Here is a 26,444-nt window from a genome sequence, read left to right as displayed (position 1 = left end):
CCTGCTTCCATCCAAAGATGTAAATGTTAAGTGGATTGGCCGAGTCAAATTGTCCTGCAGTCTTCAGGGATGTACAGGCTAGGTGGGTTAGCCATGGTAAATACAGGGTTACGTGATAAGGTGTGGTGCCGAATGGCCTCTCCTTGCTCTGCACGGATTCTATGATTCTATTTCAGCTGAAGTTCAGAATCCAGATCTGGGTTTTCCGGCACTCTTTGTTTTCATTAGATTTACTGCTTACCAATCTAGATAGTAACCAGAATCTGCTGCAGGTCCAACAGAAATGCAACTGCCTCATTTGCCTTCTGAGATGCTGTAGCAAGCCTCTCAATAGCCAATAGCCAACAACCACCAAAGAACCTGAACATAAAAACACAAGTGTTCACAAGACACTATATAAGACTGAGCTCCGCCCTGAAAATCCCTACTCAGGCACAGAATCATGTCTCTGTCAGGCACTTAAAATCAGATATAAACATCAAAATGTTCCACACTGCACCACCATTCTTCGGTATGTTAAGTCCAATGGCAGCTTAATGGTAAGTAATTAGGAGAGAACTACTCTGAGAAATAAACATTTACTTAAAGCTCAATCTTGAGTCTCTTTCAATGAATTGCCAATTCAGAAGCAGGTTTGGACCAGTTTTCCTTGTACCATTAACATTAAAAAGAGGTATTTGTAGGAAACATACAATATAGGAAGTAAAATGAGAGAACAGATTGGAACATCTCAGAATTCAAATGTAAATATCTACATTTACTGCCATGAATGGTGGGAGGCAGTCAAGATAGTGTGGGTTAATTAGGAATTTCAGTAAAGCAAATGCAGAGAGCTGAGTGGGACTGTGGTCTAAAGGGCTCATTTGTTGTTGCACAGAAGAAGTGATCTCACTGAAGACAGCTATACCTATCCATTTAATCCCAATGCTCTAATTTCTCCACAGCCCTGTTTTTTTCTTTTGAAGCATTAACCAATTCTTTTTTGGTAATAATCTACTACCCCATCTTTTCTGCTTGCGCACTGAAAAATCAAAATTTAAGTTTAAAAGAAAGTTCAGATGTCACTGCTTTAAAGCAGTTACTTAATCCTTGCTTATTCAAACTAATCAGGATTGAACAACTCTACCAAATCCAATTAAAAATCATCTACTTAGAGCAACACCAACTTCTCCACTCTTTCCATGATTCTCATCTCTTATCTCTAGTACCAGTCTAGTAAATTTGGTCCAGAAAATCCCTACTGCAGCCTTCCCAAAACTTTAACATTCATCAATTATTGTCCAGAATAATCTTCACTTAATTCATTGTTAGTTTCATGTATGGATTTCACAATAAGTTTAACTGAAAGGTTATATAAAATACAAACCTTGCATGTCTGAATTGTTATTTGTCACCTGTAAGAAAATAAATTGGTGTTACAAAGGTTATGGTTTACCCAAAAAGTAATCAATTTTATCTTGCTCATCTCTTACCATTTGTAAGTGGATGCACACAAGGGATAAAGTCAAAAGTATTGCAATGATGAACTCCATCTGTGCTCAGCACTATATAAACCCCCAGCTGCACCTGATAATTGAGAAAGATGGAACTTGTTTAATGTTGTGGACAATAAAGTACAAATAATCACTTGGGGCTCTACAACAGAGATTTTGAACAAGGGTATTACTCACACAAAACCCAGAATATGGTTGAGCATTTGGGAATGTCCAATTTAAATATGAAGATCAGTTCTATTCAACTTTTGGTGTTAAGTGTCCCTCTTGCTACAAATGTTTCTGGACATACAAAGTACAGGTACACAATCCTTTATCCAAAATGCTCAGGACCAGCTGGTTTTCAGCATTTGGAATTTTTCAAATTTCGGAATAAGTGACAGTTTAACAGTGAAACTTTAAAAAATCTTACCGAACAGCAGACTCACAGTGAGTACGACGGGCCCGGAGGTAGAATTCAGGCCTGCCAGTGCTTAGCCACCCTCCCCCCACCTAGTTTGCATCTGAGTTACATGCATCTAGTGGGTGTGGAGTTGGGCTAACGGTTTGCACACCAAACAACCTTGTTAATGAGATAAAAACTTCACGAAAATAACCTTCGGATTTTGGAACTTTTTGGATTTCAGGATTTCGAATAAAAGGTTGACTACCTGTATTTTCAGCACTTTGTTTTTATTTCATATTTCTAACATTCATGATATGTTGCCTTTTTCTCAATGTGGTTACATAGTTGTCATTTTGTTTCCATATTTCACACCTAGTATGCTGGGTGACTGGCAAGGAAACATCTACATTATACAACTCTACTATACAAAGGGAAAAATGAAAGATGGAGCTTGTAGAATTTGTACGCATTTGTACATGGAGTTCAAGTTGTCAAATGCTATGCCTGTCTCAATTAAGTATTACGGGAAGGGTGATGAAACAAGTAGGAATGAAATAACAAAGCTAAACAAGAACTCATTTATTGACAACTGCAGAGTACTGTTTATCATCCACTCAGTTAGTGCCTTGACATCAGTGACATGCTTGTGTGAATGAAAAGTTTTGCAAATATCTAGTCAGTTTTTTCTGCCCCATTCCAACATTTGTCTGCCGTGTTTGTAATCTCACTGTCTGCCTCATTCTCACACTGCCTTGCTGATCACAGTTCCGAGGTGTTTTTTTTTTGGAGGGATGCAAGTTGGCAAGTGGTAGAGGGCAGTAGGTAGGGTGACATATGCACCAGAAAAGAGAAGGGGATACAAAGTGGAGGACCAAGTAGAGTGGGTAATGGGAGAGCAAACGCTAAGTAGATTGAGGGAGCACTGAGGATTCCTTGGGATTCCATGCACTGTAACAATGTCAGTTAGTTTACACCGAATGGAAAAAGACCCTTTGGCCAAACATGTCTACACTGGTCATCAATGACGACCGACTTGGCAGTGACATTTTTTACAAATCCACCGATTCCCATAGCTACCTAGATTACACCTCTTCCCACCCTACCTCCTGCAAAAATGCTATCCCATATTCCCATTTCCACCACCTCCGCTGTATCTTCTCCCAGGAGGTCCAGTTCCACCATAGAACACACCAGATTACCTCCTTCAATTTCTCTTCCCATGTGGTTGAAGATGCCCTTCAACGCATCTCATCCACATCCTGCACCTCCACCCTCAAGCCTCACCCCTCCAACCGTAACAAGGACCCCAAGGTCCTCACCTTCCACTCGACCAACTTTTGCATAAACCGCATCATCCACCAACGTTTCCGCCATCTCCAAACAGACCCCACCACCAGGGATATATTTCCCTCCCCACCCCTTTCCGCAAAGACCGTTCCCTCTGTGACTACCTGGTCAGGTCCATGCCCCCCAACAACCACCCTCCCCTCCTGGCACCTTCCCCTGCCACTGCAGGAATTGCAAAACCTGCACCCACACCTCCCCTGTCACCTCCATCCAAGGCCCCAAAGGAGCTTTCCACATCCAACAAAGTTTCACCGGCACATCCATCAATGTCATTTATTGTATCCGTTGCTCCTGATGCAGTCTCCTCTACGTTGGGGAGACTGGATGCCTTCTTGCAGAGCGCTTTAGGGAACATCTCCGGGACACCCGCACCAATCAACCCCACCGCCCTGTGGCCCAACATTTCAACTCCCCCTCCCACTCTACTGAGGACACGCAGGTCCTGAGCCTCCTCCACCGCCTCATCTTCTGACTCGGAGCACTTCAACCCCAGGGCATCAATATGGACTTCATCAGTTTCCTCATTTCCCTTGCCCCCACCTTACCCCAGTTCCAACCTTCCAGCTCAGCACCATCCTCCTGACCTGTCCTACCTACCAATTTTCCATCCCACCTATCTGTTCCACCCTCCTCTCTGACCTATCACCTTCATCCCCACCCCCATCCACCCATTATACTCTTTGCTACCCTCTCCCACCCTCCTCCCTGACCTATCACCTTCATCCCCACCTCCATCCACATATTGTACTCTTTGCTACTTTTCCCCAGCTCCACACCTACCCCCCCCTCCCCCCCACCCCCATTTATCTCTCCACCCTGGAGACTCCCTGCCTACTTTTCTGAGGAAGGGCTTTTGCCTGAAACGTCAATTTTCCTGCTCCTTGGATGCTGTCTGACCTGCTGTGCTTTTCCAGCACCACTCTAATCTAGACACTGATCATTAAACATCTATTCTAATAGAATTTTCCAGCACTGGGCTTGTAGCCATGTTTGCTATGGCATTTCAAACGTTCAGCTAAATACTTCAATGTCGAGGGGTTCACATGTTCTGGAACAGACCAGACCCCCTCAAAAGCAAACATTAAGTGCTGTGTTCCAGATGCAATTTGACAGGTCAAACTGCTCAACGTTAAGCAAAACACAATAGTTAAAATACAACAAAAGAAAAATGAACTTAGAATAATTAAACAGAATAATAGATAAAGTAAGAATTACTAATTAACTGTTCCAATACAGTAACATCCTATACACATACCCCTTGTCAAAAAGGCAAATTCAGAAAACAATTTTCTTACATACAATGAATGCAGTTGGAAGAAAAATCTGAGCTTCTAGTTGTAACTGAGAGAGACAGGGAAGAAAATAGGCTCTTCATGGCTCTGCTGAATTTAAAGGAAAACTAGAAATCTTTGTCTGTTAGAGCTGGCCACACCCAACCAGGCTGCTTCTATGTTTCCAACTTTTAAAACAAAACCCAAGGCTTGACAAGCTGCTTACATAACCATAGACTGCTCAGTTTCTCTCCTTCATTCTCTCTCAAAAGAAACTAGGACAAAATGCACCTCTTAAAGCCACAGCATTGTCACACCTCCTCCTTAAAAGAAAATGAATCGTCAATATACAAAAACGGCTTCATTTTTAAAAACCCTTAACCTTATGTTATTAGTACATGACAATACGTATACATTACACTGAGTCTAACATGCAAAGATTCTCTAGAACAGTCTATTTTGAGGATCAAATTAAGGTTGTACTGTACCTTAAAAACATATAATAATGGCTTATTGTTCAAATTCAATTGTGCAGCTTTCTCCAAGGAACATAGAAGCTGTTAACCTCTGTATTGTTGGACAAACCTGTGCCCGACATCATAATAAACTGGTGAACCTTGCTGAAATAGATCGTATTCCTAGTGATTCATTTGACCAATCTCTCGGAATAGAGAGATTCCGCACACACCGCCCCCCCGCCCCCCCGAGTCGAGATTTACAATTTCAGTCCATTTACTCTCACCACCGAACACCTCCCAATTTCTTCAAAGTCACAACAATGTGTCAGCAATTCTGCTCTCTAGTTCTGCCATGTGTATAATTTTAAAATTGAATGGTTGCAATAATAAGCTCCATCTAAATAGTCTGGAATTTTGGTTGTTAACTTTCTCCAAAAATAAGGGGTTATAATCAGTATATACAATTGTCTCAGACATGTTATTGGCAAAATAAATCTTAAAATGTTGTGCTGCCTACACCAAGCTCAAGATCTCCTTTTCAATCATGGAATATTTCCTTGATGATCAATGAATGTTCTGGAAAAATACTCAATAGGTATTTCTATTTTCTCATTGTCTTCTTACAAGAGTAGAGCACCGACAGTCACATCACTCACATCCATAGCCTCGTTGAATTGCTTTGCGTAATTAGGTGTGGCTAACACTGGGACAGCCTTTAGGCTGTCAAATGTCTTATAATAGTCCATCATCCACTGAAATGTTCTGCATTTCATCAAGTCAGTTAGTGCAGTAACCACACTGCTAAAATTCCCAGTATGAAGTTCCGTAAAAACCACTCAATCTTAGGAATCGTAGTACTGCCCTCTACATCGATGGTATGGGCAATAACTTTTGTTTTCACATCCCGTGGAGCAAACCATCCATGACCAATAGCATGGTCAAAGAATGTAACTTGGCTTTTGTGAACTCACTCTTAGTTAGGTTTATCACCAAGCCTGCCACCTGAAATTGACTGAACAAATCCGATAGATGCTGAAAATGTTCCTTCCAAGTGTGACCAAAAATCACCAGGTCATCGATATATACCATACAATTGATTAATCCAGAAAATACTTTATTGGTTAGTCTTTGAAATGTGGTGATGCATTTTTCATACCAAGTGGTATGATTTTAAATTGGTACAGTGCATTCAGTTTCAAGAAAGTCAAAATTGCCTTCTCTATTTTGGATAAAAATATCTGTCAGTATCCTCTAAGCAAGTCCATCTTAAAAATACAAGTTGCTTGTTCCACCTTCTCAATACAGTTTTCCAAACACAGAACAGGCTATGAATCAGACTTTGTAATTGCATTGGCTTCACGATAGTCCACTCACCATAATTGCTGGGTACCATCTGCTTTTGACACTGTTAGTCTGGGTGAGCTCCATTTACTGCAATTCAATTTGGCTATATTGCTATTGAGCATGTGTTCAATCTCTTTTTGGTCCTGTGCCAACTTTAGATGGTTAAGCCTGCAAGGACGTTTGGTTAACGGGAACATCATTTTCTATGTCTGCGCCATGCATAATTAAATTAGTACTTCCCAGTATTTCCCGACATATCTCCCCATATGATAGTAATAACTCTTTCATTTTCCTCTGGAAGGTAAGTCAATAGTTTATCCCAATTTTTGAGAACTTCCTTGTTGTCCAATCTATTTTGATGAATTTCCAATTCAGAATCATCTGAACCTGGCTCTTCACTCTGTGTTGTAACTTGTAACACATTCGGATTGACTTTGCTTTCCTAGAAAAATACCTTTTGAGCATATGCACATGACAGACTCCGAGATTTCTTTCTATCTGGCATTCTTATCAAATAATTCACCTCACTCAATCTCCTTTCAATTTAGTAAGGCCCACTAAACTTTTCTTTCAAAGGCTCACTGATTCTATAACACTTGCACTAACTCCATCAGCAAAATTTGATTTAAGGATTCATGGAGATGTACAGCACAGAGACAGACCCTTTGGTCCAATTCATCCAGTCTGACCAGATATCTAGTCCCATTTGCCAGCATTTGGCCCATATTCCTCTAAACTCTTCCTATTCATAAACCCATCCAGCAGCCTTTTTAAATGGTGTAATTGTACTAGCCTCCACTACTTCCTCTGGCAGCTCATTCCATACATGCACCACTCTCTCTGTGTGAAATAAATTGCCCCGTACGTCTCTTTTATATCTTTCTCCTCTCACCCTAAACCTATTCCCTCTGTAGTTCCGGACTACCCCTACCCAGAGAAAAGATCTTGTTTATCCTATCCATGCCCCTCATGCCTCTGTAAGGTCACCCCTCTGTCTCTGATGCTCTAGGGAAAACAGCCTCAGACTATTCAGCATCTCCCTACAGCTCAAATCCTTCAACCCTGGTAATATCCTTGTAAATCTTTTCTGAACCCTTTCAAGTTTCACAACATCTTTCCGATAGGAAGGTGACCAGATTTGCATGCAATATTCCAAATGTTGCCAAACCAATGTCCTGCAAAGCCGCAATATGACCTCCCAACTCCTATACTCAATGCTCTGACCAATAAAGGAAAGCATACCAGATGCCTTCTTCACTATCCTATCTACCTGTGATTCTACTTTCAAGGAACCTGAACCTCCAAGGTTTCTTTATTCAGCAACATTCCCTAAGACTTTACCATTAAGTGTATAAGTCCTCTTCTGATTTGCTTTTCCAAAGTGCAGCACCTCACATTTATCTAAATTAAATCCCATCTGCCACTCCTCAGCCCACTGGCCCATCTGATCAAGATCCTGTTGTACTCTGAGGTAAACTTCTTCACTGTCCACTACCCCTCCAATTTTGGTGTCATCTGCAAACTAACTAATCATGCCTCCTATGTTCACATACAAATCATTTATATAAATGACGAAAAGCAGTGGACCCAGCACCGATCCTTGTGGCACATTCTGTTAAATGCTGCCTAGCCAGCCCACTCATTCTATTTAATTTTTCCCTAAAATTTGGCAATCACTATATGTGGTCTGTGAACTCTTGACACGCCAATTTCTCCTTAATTAAGTTCAGTGGTCCTCTTACTTCAGTCCCAAACACTAACTAAAATGGACTGAATTTGGTTGATAATTTGTTGCATCCCTAATTGCAAAAAGTACAAATGGATTTCTTTTATCCAAGTCCTCTGGACAGTCTTTAATGTAAGCAATCAACATGGTCTTTAAAGTTTGATGCCACCGTTCTAATGCTCCCTGCGATTCTGGATGGTATGCAAAGGATTTCAATTGTTTCATTCCAAAGGCACCCATAACTTCCTTGAATAATTTCTCTTGTACAACTCTGTTAGCTGTGATATTGCAAATGGAATGACCTCTGGAAGTATAGTAGACACATCCATTATGGTCAACAAATAATGATTCCCATTTTTTTTGTTTTAGGGATGGGTCCTAAACAATCAATTAAGACCCTTGTAAAACATTTCTCAAATGCGGGAATGGGTATCAAGGATGTTGGTTTTATTGTTGCCTGAGGTTTTCCAATTAACTGACACATGTGACAGAGCTGAAAAATGTGTTGCTGGAAAAGTGCAGCAGGTCAGGTAGCATCCAAGGAGCAGGAGAATCGACGTTTCAGGCATAAGCCCTTCTTGTCCAGCAAAACTCAACTGTATCTCTATGCAGTCCAAGCCAATAAAAATATTTTCCTTATTCCCAAATGACTGCCTACTAGTAATTCATGTGCTACCCTCAAAACTTTGTTTCTATGAATCCATTGGTAATACAACATGATGAACTTCTAACCATTTCTTATCCAGCTGAATATGTGATGGTCTCCATTTCCTCATCAAGATGTTAGTTTTAAGATGGTAATGTTTTGGGATACACTCATTCTTCTTTAATGTAAACTTTTGATACAATTGCTGAGGTTTTTTATCTTTCAGTTGTAAGTCAGTTATTTCTCTAAACTACAAATATTCACTTTGTCCTCTCCCTATTCTTGTTTTTTTCTTAACCATTTGATCAAACAATCTATGACAATTTCCTTTCCTTTATTCTTTGATTTCTCCTCCTGCTCCAACCCGTGGTTTTGTGACCTTATTATCAGTCAGGAAAAATCCCAAGATCCATGTCCTGTAATACCTCAGTTGCCTGATTTTCCACTGGCTTTTTAATGACAGTTGGCATCACAGCCACTTATGAACCAGCTGTATCATTACCAAGGACAAATTGTATTCATGGAATGAAGAGAATTCCCAGTACTCTTACCACCACTTCTCCACTGTTCACTGAGCTCTCCAACCTCACTTAAAAACTGAACACTTCTCATTTCACCATAAATTCCACATTTACCACTTTTTCTGGCAATACTCCTTCTGAATTACATATCACCTTATCCCTCACCAAAGAAGGACTTGCTCTTGTATCTCTTAAAATTAATTTCTTTACCCGCTCCTCCTGCCATATACAAGTAAACCTTAACCTTCCAAGTAAATTCTTTAAAGAGGTCTGGTACTTTCTTCTCATCCAATCCCTGATCAGGTTGTACATTCTGTTGTATCGTTTTGCTTCCACTGTGCTTTCCTTTACCACTTCAGCAAAACTTATTGGATTATCCTGTATTCCCACATCCATCTTCCAAGTGCTTTCTCTAAACCACCAACACTGCTACTTCATGTTGATCCTGCACTCTTATTATTAGCATTTTTCAAGTCTCCCACTCCTGGTGTGGATTTTCCTACAAGTAAGTGCTCCCAGTTCACTTTGTTCAGATCCTGTCTTATTACGTTCTTTAAAAAAAATCAGGAGCCTATGCACAATTCAGAATCTTTATTTCCAGTCTGTCTTTGAACTCAACTATAAACTACCTCAAATATTAGTGAATCATGGCCAATGACAAAATTCTTCCCAATGTCACATCTTCACTCACCTGGCTTCATTCCCTAAATTACACCTGGCACCTTCCCTTTTCAGGATATTCATGTGGTAGCTTCAAAACAAAAAATGAGTGGAGAAGATGGGGGAAAAGTGGAAGAGTTGACATCCTACTTACATTTGAGATTTGAGATTCTGAAGAAAAAGCGGTGCTTGAGGGAATTTCCCTGGTTAGAATGTATCTGAGAGTGTTTTGATGGAAGAAGTAGTCTCAATTGGAATCTTGCATGTATGCAGCTTACCAAGTAGCCAAAGTGAATAATGGCTCATGAGACCTATGCTGTTTTGATCCCAGCTGATAACTGTACAAGTTCGATCGATAGATGATAAAACCTATTTTTCTCGTTTACCAAATGGAGGTCAGTCATAGAGTCATACAGATGTACAGAATGGAAACAGACCCTTCGGTCCAACTTGTCCATGCCGATCAGATATCCCAACCCAATCGAGTTCCACCCGCCAGCACCTGACCCATATCCCTCCAAACCCTTCCTATTCATATACTCATCCAAATACCCTCTTAAATGTTGCAATTGTACCAGCCTCCACCACTTCCTCTGGCAGCTCATTCCATACACGTACCACCCCGTGAAAAAGTTGCCCCTTAAGTGTCTTTTATAGCTTTGCCTTCTCACCCTCAACCTATGCCCTCTGGTTCTGGACTCCCCGACCCCAGGAAAAAGACTTTGCCTATTTATCCTATCCATGCCCCTCATGATTTTGTAAACCTCTTTAAGGTCACCCCTCTGCCTCCGACACTCTAGGGAAAACAGCCCCAGCCTGTTCAGCCTCTCCCTATACCTCAAATCCTCCAACCCTGGCAACATCCTTGTAAATCTTTTCTGAACCCTTTCAAGTTTCACAACATCTTTCCAATATGAAGGAGACCATAATTGCATGCAATATTCCAACAGTGGCCTAACCAATGTCCTGTACAGCCACAACATGCCCTCCCAACTTCTGCACTCAATACTCTGACCAATAAAGGAAAGCATACCAAACGCCTTCTTCACTAACCTATCTACCTGCGACTCCACTTTCAAGGAGCTATGAACCTGCACTCCAAGGTCTCTTTGTTCAGCAACACTCCCTAGGACCTTACCATTAAGTGTATAAGTCCTGCTAAGATTTGCTTTCCCAAAATGCAGCAACTCGCATTTATCTGAATTAAACTCCATCTGCCACTTCTCAGCCCACTGGCTCATCTGATCTAGATCCTGTTGTAATCTGAGGTAACCCTCTTCGCTGTCCACTACACCTCCAATTTTGGTGTCACTAAGCACATTTGTAAAAATCAGTGTACTGAAAAGTATATAACATAAACACTATATTACAAGGTCTATTTGCAATAGTTGATTTTGAATAAAGAAAGATTCAACCCCTTTGCCCCAACTACTCAAAGACCCCCAAACCTGAGTGAAAGCACCCCCTCATCTCCAAGCTAAAGCTCACTTTCAACTAGCAAATTATGATCAGTTTTGTTTCAGTAAATTTCTGCAGTCACACAATGCTTTTAGGAAAAAAAATGTCTACTTATAAGAGCTTTCAGAGATACCCTGAATGGTAACATGCTTCTTTCTGAATGAAGCTGTTCGGGACCTTCCTCTCTGGGCTGTACAAATCAAGTCAGCAAACATCCAAGCAATTACCTTTCATGGCTAAAAAGAAAATACTGATTTCTTGGAAAAAGGCTTTTTAAAAAGACTGATTATTCAAAAGGATTGCTGATTTTTTTATAAAATGAGACTGTCACAAAACTGGAAACTAAATCCAATCTTCCTATAATTTAAAAATAAAGTTTCTAAATAATGTAGAACCTCATACACTATTTGGTCCAAACATGGAACATATAGCTGAATTCTACTGGTGAACTGAGCAAATGCCATTTACATTGAGGAGCTCTGGCAAAACTGCAGTCAACAGGAATGTGAAGGATGGATGTAGGGAGAGAAGAGTAGAGAGGACTGTGCTCATTGGAGTCACACCTGCCAAAGAATGCTGACTGAGATAATTGGAGTTCAGTGATGTCACTTCCAGGATCTTTCTGCAGACATTCCTCAAGGTAGAGTCCCAAACCTAAGCGTTGCAATCTACATTAATAATGACCATATGATGCAGGAGTAGGAGGTCATTCAACCCGAGTCTGCTCTGCTATTCAGTGAGTCCAAGACTGATCTGAATTCTTAATTCCACTTTCCTGCCTTTGCCCATAACCCTTGAGTCCATTTTATAAAGGAAAATGCTGCAGATGCTGGAAATTTGCAACAATGCTGGCGAAACAGCTTCCTTGATCCCCTTGCTGATTTATTCACCAGTCTCTTAAGTATACTTAATGACACAGCCTTTATTGCACTAAAGAATTCCATAGATTCATTATGCTGGGAAGTCTTCAATCAGTCTTAAACAGCTGACCACTTATTCTGAGATTTTGCCCTCTTGGTACTAGATTATCTTGCAAGAGAAAATTCAAATCCCTTAAAAATCTTATGTTTCGAGAAAGTTGTTTCCCAATCTATATTCCAATATACAACCGATGTACTCAACTATTCCTCATTAGTGAGTCCCTCCATATCTGATATCAGGCAAATGAAACTGCTATGGACTGCCTCAAACACCAGTGTCTTTCCTTGCACAAGGAGAGCAAAACTTGAGTATTTCAGGTGTGGTCTGACTAGTACTTTGCATAATTTTAGCAAGACCTCCCTACTTTTATGCTCCATTCCTTGGGAACAAAGTGCAACATTCTACTTGTCTTACCTATTAATCATGGATGCTAGATTTGATTCATGGACAAGGATGTCTAAATCCCTCTGTTCTGTAGCTTTCTGCAGTCTCTCGAGCTATTTAAATAATTTTGAGTTCCACTATTCTTCCTGCCAAAGAGCATAACTTCACTTTTCCCTATATTCTGTTAAGTTTTTGCCTGCTGTCTTAACCTGTCTATATCTCTGTAGACCATCATCCTTAATATTTGCCTTCCTATTATTTTATGGGTCATCCACAAACTTGGCTATAGTAAATTCACTTCCTCGTCCAAGTCTCTAATCTTAAGTAATTGTGGCACATGTAGCACATCACTAGTTAGTTACAGGTTATAACCTTCAAAAAAGTTCCCCTTATCCAAATCTTCTGTTAATTAGGTAATCCTTATCTGTGCTTGTTTATTACCTCAAACACCATGGGCTTGAACCAAATTGGCAAATGTGGGACCTCAATAAACACCTCTGAAAATCTAAACACATTACATACACTGTCTTTCTTTTATCTGACTTGTTACCTCCTAAAAGAATTCCAGCACATTTGTCAGGTATGATTTTTCCTTCATGAAGCCACACTGCACATTTCTGATTAGGTGAATGCTGCATTTAGACTCTTTATAATTGACGAACATCCCCCTCTTTCTGCAGCCTTGGCACCCCAGCTCCCATAACAGATGTTAAAATAACTGGCTTTTTTTTTGTTTTCTTCCTTTTCTAAGAAAGGTGTTACAGTTTTTCAATCTTCAGGAATTTATCCAGAATCTAAGGATTCCTAGAAGATTACAACCAGTGTTTCCCACTCCTTCCTTTAATATCCTACAATGCATCCCATCAAGTTCAGAGGAATTTTTGCTCTTTAGCCACTCCAGTGTTACTTTTAACCCTTGAATATTTAGCAATTTTGTAATGCCATTACTGCTATCTACTGTGAAGACTATTTATTCAACTTCTTCCATTTCCTGGTTCCTTATTATTTGTCCAGCCTCTTTTAAAGTAGCCTACAAATACTTTGACTTCCCTTTTTATATATTTAATGAATCCCTTGCTGACTGTCTTGATAGTACTTGCGAGCTTACTAGAGTCAATTAGCCCAGTTGGATGGACAGCTGGTTTGTGATGCTGGATAATACCAACAGTGTGGGTCCAATTCCCATACCAGTTTACGTTACCATGAAGGATTCTACTTCTGAGCTTCTCCCATCACTGGAGATATGGTGATCTTCTGGCTTACCAATACACAGGACTGTTTTCGAGATGATCGATGGTTTAACCTAGGATGATTTTAGTTTTCTCATCCTTTTTGGGGGATTTCTTTTGTATTCGTCGAATTACCACTAATTTGTTTTTTTCTTTCATCCTGATGGCACCAACAACTTCCCATGGTTAGCCATGGTTGGCCTATCTCCTTCCTAGAATCCTCTGTCCCCTTCCAACCACTCCATTACCATATAGCGGCCCTATAATGCTCCCAAATTCTCTTTCTTTTCAAGCCAACATTTCCCCATCCATCAGAAGGTCCGGAAAGGCTGTTCACTGATGGTTGTGCAATTGCCACTATCATATGAACCTCCTCAGATACGCAACAGTCGATGACCAAATGCACCGACACCTGAACAATATCCAGGTATGGGCTAACAGGTGGCAAACAATATTCACATTACAAGTGCTAGGTAATAACAAGCTCCAACAAGAACCCAACCATGGTCCCTTGAGGTTTGATGGCAAAATCAGTATTGAATGCCCGACTAACATTCTGGATATTTCTACTGACCAGAAATAGAACTAAGCTAGCTATATAAAATATTGTAGCTGCAGAATCAGAGGCTAAGAAGCCTACAACAATTAACTCACCCACTGTCCTCTCTATCTACAAAGCACAAGTCAAGAATACAATAGAATACTCTCCACTTATCCGAAGGGGCACAGGTTGAAGAAAGAAAACCTCAAGTTTGACACCAAGGACAAAGCAGACTGCCTCATTGATACAGTCAGATCTAGAGCAAAGAAAAAAACCCATTATGTGTGCTGGTCAAAAACCACTTATATTGGTCTGTAATTGCTGGAATTTTACAGCAAGAGATTTTGTACTGGAGAATTAAAGGATCTGGAAATTTCAGAAGAAAGCATCAAAATGGAGGTTTCTTTCCATTCTAATTTTTCTCAGTCTTGTTCTTGGATGACAATTGCTGACATAATGTCAATAGAGTGAATCTTACCTTAATAAATAAAACAGTAATGCACCAACTTTGGTAATAGTGATACAATTAAATTTCTCATGATTATGCATTGCATAGGATAATCTCCTTGGTTAGAATACTATGTGACAAAGCATGTCTCTAGTGGAGTCTGTTAAACAATTTGAAGAAAAACATAATTAAAATACAAATGGTATGGTATAATACGTCAATTAGTTGGAAATTATCTAGTACCTCAGAATTTAACTTTTCTTTTGAGTAAAGAGCATCGTTTAGATAATTGAAAGCAAAGCACCTGCAAAATTATAATGAGAAACTTGAGCTGATGTTTTGAATTTCAACGAAACATGAGAATATTATTTCTGAGGAGGCAGCTCTAATTTTATGACCGGCACTCTGGGGTTCTACATTTCCACATGAGCAAATACTATATCTATGGACACTATTAAATTCAAGAATCTTAAACCACTTGCTTGCCTTCCAACCGGAGCCAGCAAATGAGCTGAACTGAAACAGAAGAGTGTGGGAGATCAATGATATAAAAAGTATCTTAAACTTCTCATGCTGAGTTCAAATCAGTATGACAGCACAAGAAAATCAATATTAATAACTGAGAGGAGATACTGTTGAGGACTGTCTGCCAACTGGCAGGATGGATTTTTATAAAACAAACAGCTATTGCGGATTTAACTGACATTCTTATATAAGTATTGTTTTTCGAAAAAATGAATAATTAAGGGCATCAAGGGAAGTCATGTCAGCAGAGTTCACTTGTTATATCTCCAAGTGTACTGTGTGGCAAATCATGGAAGCTTCAACCATCCTGGCGACAAAATGTGCACAAAGTGTCCAGTCATAGCTAGTTCAGGGCTAGAACTTCAGATGAATTCAGTCTCGAGCATCCGTGATGCTGATTCAATGAAGATGGTCACACCACAGGCAAGGACTAACAGGCAGAAGGGGCATGGTGGCCATTGTAGTGCAGGGGTCCCCTGCTAACCTTTTTCTAACAGATGGAACATTCACCAAGCTGCCTGGCTGTGCATGCACACAGATGCTAAGGTTCTGTGCATGACAATTGACATGAGCGAGCTGATCACATCAACTTCCAGTTCTGAAGTTGCAGGTCACGCGCTAGCTCAAGGAGTGAACATCCAGAGATAAACTTAGAGGGAACGTGGCCCCTGTGGCAATGCTCCTTTCTAACAGATACTATTTTGGATGCAGCTGGGGACATGGCTATGCTAGGGAAAGCAGTAGGCGCCAACTTCATGGTACCATGGGTGGGTCTGCTACACAAGAGGGGAGGATGAATAGAACAGCTATTGTAGTAGAGGATTCAGTTGGAAGGTTGATTTGATTTATCGCAGTCACATATATCCAAGTACTGTGAAAAGTTTTGTTTTGCGAGCAATACAAGCAGATCATAGTAAACAAAGATATACAGATCATAGTGCGTTGAGACAGAGCAAGACATACAGGTAGCAGCTTGAAGACAGAAACTAACTAAAGAAGAAATACTTACAGAATACAATGTTGTTGCATGCCGTTCCTGGAACCAGTGATCTCTGTGTGCGCATGCGCAGAACACAACGGCATGGTAGGCTGTTCCGGGAAGCAGTGACCTCTGTGTGCGCAAGCGCAGAACACAACGAATGATTTCTGTGCGCATGCACAGAATACAAGAAACCGTCTTTCACACGGCTTTTGTTGAACATGCTATTCAGACTATAAAAACTACTGTACCTGTTGTTCGGAGAGAGACAGTGTGGTCAAGTCCCACAGTTAGGGTCAGAATCATGCTGCCCCTCCCACAAGTTTTTGATTTAATCAATTTCATTGACTTGCTACTAAATTTGATTGACTTGCTCCTAAAGTTGAATTTTATTAATTTTAGTACAACAAGTTGGTGCTGCGAGCAGAGTCCTGTTCACGGTCCTGGGTGGGGTGGCCACCTCCTGGGAGTTGGGGCAGGATTTTAGACAAAAGCAGATCAAACTATAGAAGCTGTTGACCTGGTAAGAGCGAATGAGAAAGTGTCTGTTGTCTGCATTGGTAAGGGATAGATAGTATGAGATGTTAGTGGACACAGGAGCCTCCATATGTATTACTGATCTACCCCTGCTCACAATGAACAAATAATTTATGTGAAGGGGATTAATGGACAACAAACCCCTGTGTACTTGAGTGAGACCACTCTACTAGAAATCAGTAACATACATATACCAATGCAATTTTATGTATGTAAAAATAAGGAAGGAACTATTATGGAAAATGATTTAATGAAGGAGTACAAAGTCCTTACAGACTGTGGGAAGAATGAATTAATCTGGCCCCGCCCCAATGGGAGAAAGGAAAGAATGGAGACTTATGCAAGCCACTTGAGCACTGTCCAAGTCGCTTCCTCGCAATTGGCAGCTAGAGGATAATGGCTTTGAGGTCATTTGCACCTCCATCCCAGGGGTATGGGCAGAGACTAAATTAGATACAGGCTTGATTAAAATCAATCCCATAGTGATGGAGGGTCTGGAACACAGGACACACCGCCAATACCCCATAAAACCCGAAACCAGAAGTGCAGTTGTGGAAATTGTGAAAGGATTAGTGGAGAGGGGAATTCTCAGAGACGACAAAAACTACTAATTCTTCCACATGGCCGGTCAGTAAACCTGACGGACGTTATCATCTCACAATTGATTATACAGCCCAAAGGTGTCATTCCTGAATTACACCCCATCGATGCCAGTTCATCCACAATCTTAAATGGGCTCTCCCCTACCTACAAATTCTTTAATGTAATAGATAATGGATTCTGGTCTATCCCCCTCCATTGTGACTCCCAAGATAAGTTTGCATTTAACGTCGGGTATAAACAGTATACCTGGTCCAGACTTCCACAAGGATTCTATCATAGTCCAGCTATCTTTCAGTGTAATGAGGGAGGTATTCAGGGAAATCGACCTGCCCAACAGCAGTACGATACTCCAATTTGTCAATGGCATCCTCCTGGCTTCTGAATCCAAACCAAAACTTCAGGAGGTCCTATACTTGCAGGACAGAGGGTTAAAAGCCAGCGCAAAGAAAGCTCAAATTGGGAAAACTGGAGTTCTTTACTTGGGACATTTAATTTCCCAAGGCATTAAAGAAATGCCTGCAGACAGGAAGACAGCTATACAACAGATGCCACGGCCTGCGACAGTCCATGGTGTGAGAAAGGTCTTGGGCTTGTTAATTACTAGGAATTTTATCCCTGAGTTTGCCAAAGTTGTTGAGCCCATGAAGCGATTGGTAAAAGGGGGTAAACCTGCAACAGACCCTGTTGACTGGGGACTGGAGCAAGACAGCTCCTGTACAAAACTGAAAGCAGAGTTAATGTCAGCACTGGGACCGGGATTACCAGATGCTAGTAAAGACTTCCACATTTACTGCAATGAAGAGGGACGCTTTTATTCGGCAGTATTAACCCAGCTCCATCGTGATAAACAGCAACCTATAGGGTACGACTCTACTGCTGAGAGTCCTGTACTGAACGGCTTGTCCGGATGTATAGCTGCTTTAGACTGTGCCGCATGGGCAGTGAGGGTCAGTGAGCCTATTGATTACCGGGAATGTCATCTTGCACACTAAACACACCCTCGTAGAAATGTTAAATACGGGGAAATTACGCATGGTTTCTAACATGAGAAGTGCAAAATGAGAGGATATTCTTTTGCCACCAACAAAATCCATTACCATTGTACGAGATACCTGGGAAAAGCCAGCAGAAGGGATGTAAGGCGATGGTGAACCACATGTGTGGGAATGTGGATGATGAAGTAGAGAAAAGTGGGATAAAGAGTGTACCCCTGGAGGCACCAGATGAGACCCTGTTTGTGGATGGCTCGTGGATATATGTAAATGGTTTGCCAGGAACGGGACGGGCAGTAGTGGAATTACGAGTTGTCCGAGAGAGAAGAATTGAAGGAGGCCTGTCAGCCCAGTTAGCGGCCCTCATCCAGGTCATCATGGAGGCGACAGGGAAGAGGGTTAACATTTACACTGATTGTAGATATGTGTTCGGGATTGTCTATGATTACTTGACCGTTTGGGGAAGACAGAGTTTTGTCACCACAGGTGGCACCCCTGTCAAGCATAGGCAGATAATAAAGACCTTACTGGAGGCCAGTGAGCTCCTATCAGTGGCTGCAGTACTGAAAGTCAAGGCCCACCAGAGGGAACCAGATAAACAGAATCTTGAGTTGGCACATTTTTAAGGGGAACCAGGCTGCTGACAAAGCTAGGAGAAAGTGAGGACTGCAGATGCTGGAGATCAGAGCTGAAAATGTGTTGCTGGAAAAGTGCAATCAATTCGAGAGACAGTAGACATCCATCCTTTGTCTGCCACCTTTGCTGAGGATGGTCCCACCACAAGCATTACCCAACTGCACGCTGATACCTGAGGGTGAATGCGCCAGGTGAAAGGCACGGGGCCATGTCAGATGAGGAAGACGTCTGGAGATTGAATGACAAGGTCCTGGCCCCCGTGTGCATCCAATATACTCTTATGCAATTACACCATGGCATTGTGGGCGGCACAGTGGTTAGCACTGCTGCCTCACAGTGCCAGAGACCCGGGTTCAATTCCCGCCTCAGGCGACTGACTGTGTGGAATTTGCACATTCTCCCTGTGTCTGCGTGGGTTTCCTCCGGGTGCTCCGGTTTCCTCCCACAGTCCAAAGATGAGCTCCAGGTCAATTGGCCATGCTAAATTGCCCGTAGTGTTACGTAAGGGGTAAATGTAAGGGTATGGGTGGGTTGCGCTTCAGCGGGTCGGTGTGGACTTGTTGGGCCGAAGGGCCTGTTTCCACATTGTAATGTAATCTAATTTCTCATGTGGGATGTGATGCAATGATAACCAGCTTCAGGAAGGAATGGTGATGGAAGGGCATGGGCAGAGATATAGCTTCATTCTGTCATCACTGTGTGACGTGTGCCCAGTACAACCCAGGCAGACCCATTAAAATTAAAATGGGGCACCAGCCACGCTCAAAAGGGCCCTGGAAATACATACAGATAGATTTTACGGGACCTCTTCCCCAATCCCATGGGAAGACATATTGTCTTGTAATTATTGATCAATTCACCAGCTGGGTCGAGACCTACCCTACCCGGAACTGCTCAGCGAACACTGTGGAAAGGATTTTAGTTGAGGAGGTGATTCGCAGGTAGGGGGGTAACGTCCCATATTGACAGTGATCAGGAGACTCATTGTTCCGGGAGAGTTGTAGAAACCATACGTCAACTGATGGGCATTAAACAGGAATTTCACATAATTTTCCATCCACAATGTTCTGGCATGGTGGAGCGAATGAACAGAGCTCTTAAAACTTCCCTTACTAAGGCCATACAGGACTCTAAGAAATGCTGGACTGAGGTTCTGCCTGCTATGCTCATGCAACTCTAGTCCGCCACAAGCCAATCTACTGGTTTGACTCCTGATGAGTTGATGACAGGTAGGGCAATGCAACTGCCCAACTCCCTCATCATGGGGAGTTCCGATGTTGGACCTCTCCGTGATAGAATATGTCGCTATGTACTCAAACTGAGTGCCAAGTTGAAGGAGATGTCAACAGTCAGGGACAAAAGAGGAGTGGGATGAACAGAGGCAAATAAATTATTGTTTGGAGGTCCCATCAGCAGGTGGTAAGGTTATGGTCAAGACTCTACCTGCTAAACCTGGCTTTGTCCCGAAGTGGAATGGTCCCTATGATGATATCATTACCAGTGACATGTGCTCCTATACTGACATGTGAGGGAAGGGGGTCTGGAAACATTGGTCATAACTGAAGAAATACACAGACACCAGTTGATAACCCTCACCATCAGCTTTCTTTTCAGACTGACTCCTCACGAGGCCAGCTGACCTCGTTTGTGTGTGTGTGCAATTGTTGTGAACGAACCAAGAACACAGGCTGTTGTGAGCAGGCGGTACAGCCTTTGGATCATTGTATAACTCCGTTCAGTAAGCTCTGGGATTTTTCTGTTTATTTTTGCCGTTGCCCTTTGCGTAGTAGCCACTGGGGGAACGAGAGGAATTGTGCCAACCTAGGTGCTGTTCACTGGAGTAGGTGCGGATTACATGTTAATATATCCAATATGCACGCTCAGCAAAATAGTATCTCTAAATGCTGGGTCTGTACTTGAATCCCTGCACACTCTAGTGGAGGGATTCCCCTGGGACCCATTCAGTTTAATAAATCATTAACAGCGGAACGGTGGTTGGACCAGGACAGATCCGCACAATTATCCATTTGTGGCTGGAGGGTTGCTCTGACAGAGAATCTTACTAGTCATTCATGCTAAGGCCCTGACCAAATGACTTATGCTGCCAATGATAAGGTCACGTGGGAGACCGTAGGTTATAACATTTAAAACTATAAATGTTGGCTCCAGCCTCACTACAACCTTTTGCATACACCCCCGGTTCTGTACCTCACAAACACCACAGGTGAAGGAATGCCCAAAGGGGCTATTAGTTTATGTAATCGCACGTTGGGGTGGAATGCTGGAACTAACAATTGTTCCCATTCCCTGCTCCTTATACCATCCGGTCACCGATTGTTTCTTTCTGGAAGTTTTCTGAGCCTTGAGGTTGTCAACACGACTACAGGTAAAACGTTCAAAACTATTTGGACCACAATTCTGACTGACTACCTAGGACTTACAGCGGTACTTATTTTGTCTGTGGTCTCAAAGCCTAGCCTTGGCTCCCTCCAAATTGGTCCAGATCTTGCTACCTTGCCTACGCAGTCCCTTTTATTTGCCATTACAGTTCCCTCAGCTTTCATCTCAACCTACATCTGCTTTGATAGAATGGTCCATCACGGAGACTGAGCAATTCTTTATGATCGTCTTCTCTGCCTGTGGGACTGCTAAGGCTGCTAGGGAACTGATCAATATGGCTTCAACTTTGGAAAGGCTGGCTACTGAGACTGCCGGTAGCTTTGCAGGTATTAGCATGGCCATCACCGAGGTGTCAGCTGAGGCTATTGCCACCCCTACTGTTGCGTTGCAGAACCAATGGGCCCTTGACTATTTGCTCGCGGCACAAGGTGGCACCTGTGCTTTATTGGACCCGACTGCTGCACATACAATCCGGGCACCTTGGACAATATAACTAACCTAGCGGATCACATCTGCTTGGAGGCTGGTAAAATCCGGCAGGAAGGGAAACAAGTTTCATGATTATAATCCCCCGGGATGGCTAGGATGGCTACAAGGCAGATCTTGGGCCTTGTACCTTTTGCATGCCTTCATCATGTTCATTTTTATTGTCATCACTGGTTACGTTGCTATGGTTGTCCTTAACTCATGTTGTAAAGTTTTGACAGCGAGAATTATGCCGGGTGCTAGCCTCCACTTTGAGTTAGCTGGGAGTCACCCCCGTTTTGGCCCCACTCATGATTACTTGATGTAGGTGGCCTGTTCGCCATGTTCCCGCATGTCTCGGACCACAAGGGGAGACTGAAGACAGAAACTCACAAAAGAAGAAATACAGAATACAATGTTGTGGTATGCTGTTTCCAGAACCAGTGATCTCTGTGTGCGCATGTGCAGAACACAGTGGCATGGTATGCCGTTCCCGGAAACAGCAATCTCTGCATGCACATGCACAGAACACAATCAGCGATTTCTGCGTGCATGTACAGAACACAAGAAATTGTTTTTCGCGGGCTTTTGTTGTACACGTCATCCAGACTATAAAAACTGCTGTACCTGTTGTTCGGAGAGGGATGGAGTGGTCAAGTCCCGCAGTTAGAATCAGAATCACATGGCTCCTCCCAAAAGCTTTTGAATTAATAAATTTGATTGACTTGCTTCTAAATTTGATTGACTTGCTTCTAAATTTGAGTTTTATTAATTTTATTAAAACACAGCTGCACAGTATGTTGTAAAGCAAGATCAACATTATTTGAAATTAGAGGGGTCCATTCATCAATCTAATAGTGGCAGGGAAGAAGCTGTTATTGAACCTGTTGATGCATGTGTTCATGCTTCTGTATCTTCTGTCTGATGGAAGAGGTTGGAATTGAGCATTACTGGGATGGGAGGGTTCTTTGTTGATGGCAGTGTTTCCACAGCAACGTGAAGTGTAAATGGAATCAATGAATGGGAGGTTGGCTTCCTAAATGGTCTGGGCTGTGCATACAACTTTCTGGTAATTGCCATACCAGGCAGTTATGCACCTGGACAGAATGTTTTCTCTAGTGCATCTGTAAAGGTTGGTGAAGGTCCTTATGGACATGCTGAATTTTGTAAGCCACATGAGGAAGAAGAGCAATTGTTGTGCCTTCTTGACTGTCACATCTATGTTGGAGGTGCAGGACAGACCATTGGTTATCATCACTCCTCGAAACTTGGCGCTGTCGACCCTCTCCACCTCCACTCCATTGATGTAGGTAGGGATGTGTCCTCCTCTTTTTTGTCTGAAGTCAATGATCAGTTCTTTTGTTTTGCTGACATTGAGAAATTGATTGGTAGCATTGCAACACAACACCAAACACTCTATCACCTTCCTTTATTCTGACTCGTTGTTTGATATTCAGCCTACCATACAAACACACAAGTATCTCTACAGACACAACAGAGACTCTAGGATCATATGCTGCCTCTATGGTGCCAGTGTTTGACTTCACTGAAAGGCTGAAGGAGGAGGGCAAATTGATCAAATACATATTGGGACCAACAGCATAGGCAGAGAAAGGGATGATTTCATAAGTAGAATTCAGGGCATAGAAAGTAAATTCAAGAACAAAAGCCAAAAGGTCAGTATCTGGATTACCTTTAGTGCTCTGTGCAAGTGAATATAGAAACACATCAGTCCACATGAGTCAGTGACTGAAAGATTTTGTTGGCAGGAGGGATTTCAATTTCATGTCAACATTACATTTTCAGCATAGAATAAAGGTCTTTCAGCCCATTACATTCATGCCAGTCAAAAACACAATTACAAAATTGTTTTAATGCCATTTTCCAGCAATTGTCCCACAGCTTTGTATGCCTTGGCATTGCAAGTACACATCCAAGTACTAATATATTATGAAGCTTTCTATCTCTACCATTCGAGGCAAGGATTTCCAGATTCCTACCATCCTCAAATGAATATTTTTTCCTCTCATATCTCCTCTAAACTTTCTCCCCCTTAAAAGGTGTGCTTCCTGGTCATTGATCAAGAGAAAGTCTCTTCCTGTAACCCTATATATGCCCCCCAGTCATGTCCCCTGAACCTCCAAATGGTAACAGCATTCCTGTTGAGAGGTTCGATAATGAGGTTGGGGAGAATTCAAGTTAACTTGGCAGGGGTTTGGAATTCTAAAATGGTTCAAGGGGGGAGATGTACAATCAAAATTAAAAAGGTCCGCGAGCAATTCAGGAAGGCATAAAATTTATAGGTCAGTTAAGGCACAAGGGAATTTGGCAAAGTTGGATAATGTTTATTTTAATGCAAAGAGATTAATTGAGGGCATACATTAAAACATAGTCTTATGTCTTTGATGCCAGAGACATGGTTGAGGAGGGGAAGCAGGATTGGCAGCTCAGATTTCCAAATTGTTGAACGAAATAACTCCACGAAGGCTAGTATCCCATCACCCTTGATTTATACATGCATAGCACATGATACTGACCCAGCGAGCTCAGAGGCATTCCTACAGTGAACAGAAATCCTGATGTTCTTGTTCACATCTGTCAATCAGGGCTCTCTGATTGGGCCAGGTTAACACTCTCGATCAGGGAACTCACTCTATTAGATCCACTTGATTGACCTTATTCGAATCACGACATCACTCCCCCTCTAATTGCTGGGCTGTAGGCTGATCTTTTCCTGTCACATTTTCAAACCAGGTCTGGTTCCTCCAACTCTGCCTTGAATACTGGCAGCACATTCTGGACAGTAGGCCACCTCTTGTGCCTGGAGCGTCTCAGATGAAATTTATCTTTTTCAGGCAGTAATGGCATGGAGACTGGGACATCTGCCATGTACGTGTGCATCTTGACCGCAGATGCTTCTTTGCCACGAGGTGGAGGGAGAGAATCCACAAGTTCTGACAGCCTTGCCAGATGTTCCGAGGGGCTGGGTATATTTTGTTCCTGTTAAAATTATGACTGCAGGTGCTGAAAATCAAATACTGGATTAGTGGTGCTGGAAGAGCACAGCAGTTCAGGCAGCATCCAACGAGCAGCGAAATCAACGTTTCGGGCAAAAGCCCTTCATCGGGAATAAAGGCAGTGAGCCTGAAGCATGGAGAGATAAGCTGGAAGAGGGTGGGGGTGGGGAGAGAGAGTAGCTTAGAGTACAATGGGTGAGTGGGGGAGGAGATGAAGGTGATAGGTCAAGGAGGAGAGGGTGGAGTGGATAGGTGGAAAAGAAGATAGGCAGGTCGGACAAGTCAAGGAGACAGTAACTGAGCTGGAAGTTTGAAACTAGGATGAGGTGGGGGAAGGGGAAATGAGGAAGCTGTTGAAGTCCACATTGATGCCCTGGGGTTGAAGTGTTCCGAGGCGGAAGATGAGGCGTTCTTCCTCCAGGCGTCTGGTGGTGAGGGAGCGGCGGTGAAGGAGGCCCAGAACCTCCATGTCCTCGGCAGAGTGGGAGGGGGAGTTGAAATGTTGGGCCATGGGGCGGTTTGGTTGATTGGTGCGGGTGTCTCGGAGATGTTCCCTAAAGCGCTCTGCTAGGAGGCGCCCAGTCTCCCCAATGTAGAGGAGACCGCATCGGGAGCAACGGATACAATAAATGATATTGGTGGATGTGCAGGTGAAACTTTGATGGATGTGGAAGGCTCCTTTAGGGCCTTGGATAGAGGTGAGGAAGGAGGTGTGGGCACAGGTTTTACAGTTTCTGCGGTGGCAGGGGAAAGTGCCAGAATGGGAGGGTGGGTCGTAGGGGGGTGTGGACCTGACCAGGTAGTCACGGAGGGAACGGTCTTTGCGGGAGGCGGAAAGGGGTGGGGAGGGAAATATATCCCTGGTGGTGGGGTCTTTTTGGAGGTGGCGGAAATGTCGGTGGATGATTTGGTTGATGCGAAGGTTTGTAGGGTGGAAGGTGAGCACCAGGGGCGTTCTGTCCTTGCTACGGTTGGAGGGGTGGGGTCTGAGGGCGGAGGTGCGGGATGTGGACAAGATGCGTTGGAGGGCATCTTTAACCACGTGGGAAGGGAAATTGCAGTCTCTAAAGAAGGAGGCCATCTGGTGTGTCCTATGGTGGAACTGGTCCTCCTGGGAGCGGAGAAATTGGGAATACGGGATGGCATTTTTGCAAGAGATAGGGTGGGAAGAGGTGTAATCCAGGTAGCTATGGGAGTCAGTGGGTTTGTAAAAAATGTCAGTGTCAAGTCGGTCATCACTAATGGAGATGGAGATGGAGAGGTCCAGGAAGGGGAGCGAGGTGTCAGAGATAGTCCAGGTAAATTTAAGGTCAGGGTGGAATGTGTTGGTGAAGTTGATGAATTGCTCAACCTCCTCGCGGGAGCACGAGGTGGCGCCAATGCAGTCATCAATGTAGCGGAGGAAGAGGTGGGGAGTGGTGCTGGTGTAATTACGGAAGATCAACTGTTCTACATAGC

At 42.7% G+C, this 26,444-nt stretch overlaps 2 protein-coding genes across 2 annotated transcripts in view; one reads left to right on the top strand and one right to left on the bottom strand.

Annotated features, from left to right (window-relative positions):
* LOC140493867 (astacin-like metalloendopeptidase) overlaps window positions 1-16,435 on the bottom strand; it is a 242,762-nt gene extending 226,327 nt beyond the window's left edge. Inside the window, exons 1-3 of the mRNA XM_072592859.1 lie at window positions 16,367-16,435; window positions 1,473-1,566; window positions 1,367-1,394 (exon numbers count right to left, since the gene is read on the bottom strand). Coding sequence (XP_072448960.1) covers window positions 1,367-1,394; window positions 1,473-1,532 — 88 coding nt within the window. The 5' untranslated portion in view covers window positions 1,533-1,566; window positions 16,367-16,435. The remainder of the gene's footprint in view (window positions 1-1,366; window positions 1,395-1,472; window positions 1,567-16,366) is intronic.
* Window positions 16,436-18,620: 2,185 nt separating this feature from the next.
* LOC140493866 (ribonuclease H-like) lies at window positions 18,621-19,094 on the top strand. Its single transcript, XM_072592858.1, has one exon. The coding sequence runs from the start codon at window positions 18,621-18,623 to the stop codon at window positions 19,092-19,094; it is 474 nt and encodes a 157-aa protein (XP_072448959.1).
* The last annotated feature ends 7,350 nt before the right edge of the window (window positions 19,095-26,444 follow it).

Source organism: Chiloscyllium punctatum, chromosome 22 (genome assembly GCF_047496795.1).
Source record: "Chiloscyllium punctatum isolate Juve2018m chromosome 22, sChiPun1.3, whole genome shotgun sequence".
In the NCBI taxonomy this organism is placed as follows: domain Eukaryota; kingdom Metazoa; phylum Chordata; class Chondrichthyes; order Orectolobiformes; family Hemiscylliidae; genus Chiloscyllium; species Chiloscyllium punctatum.
This window is presented reverse-complemented; position numbering and strand designations above follow the sequence as displayed.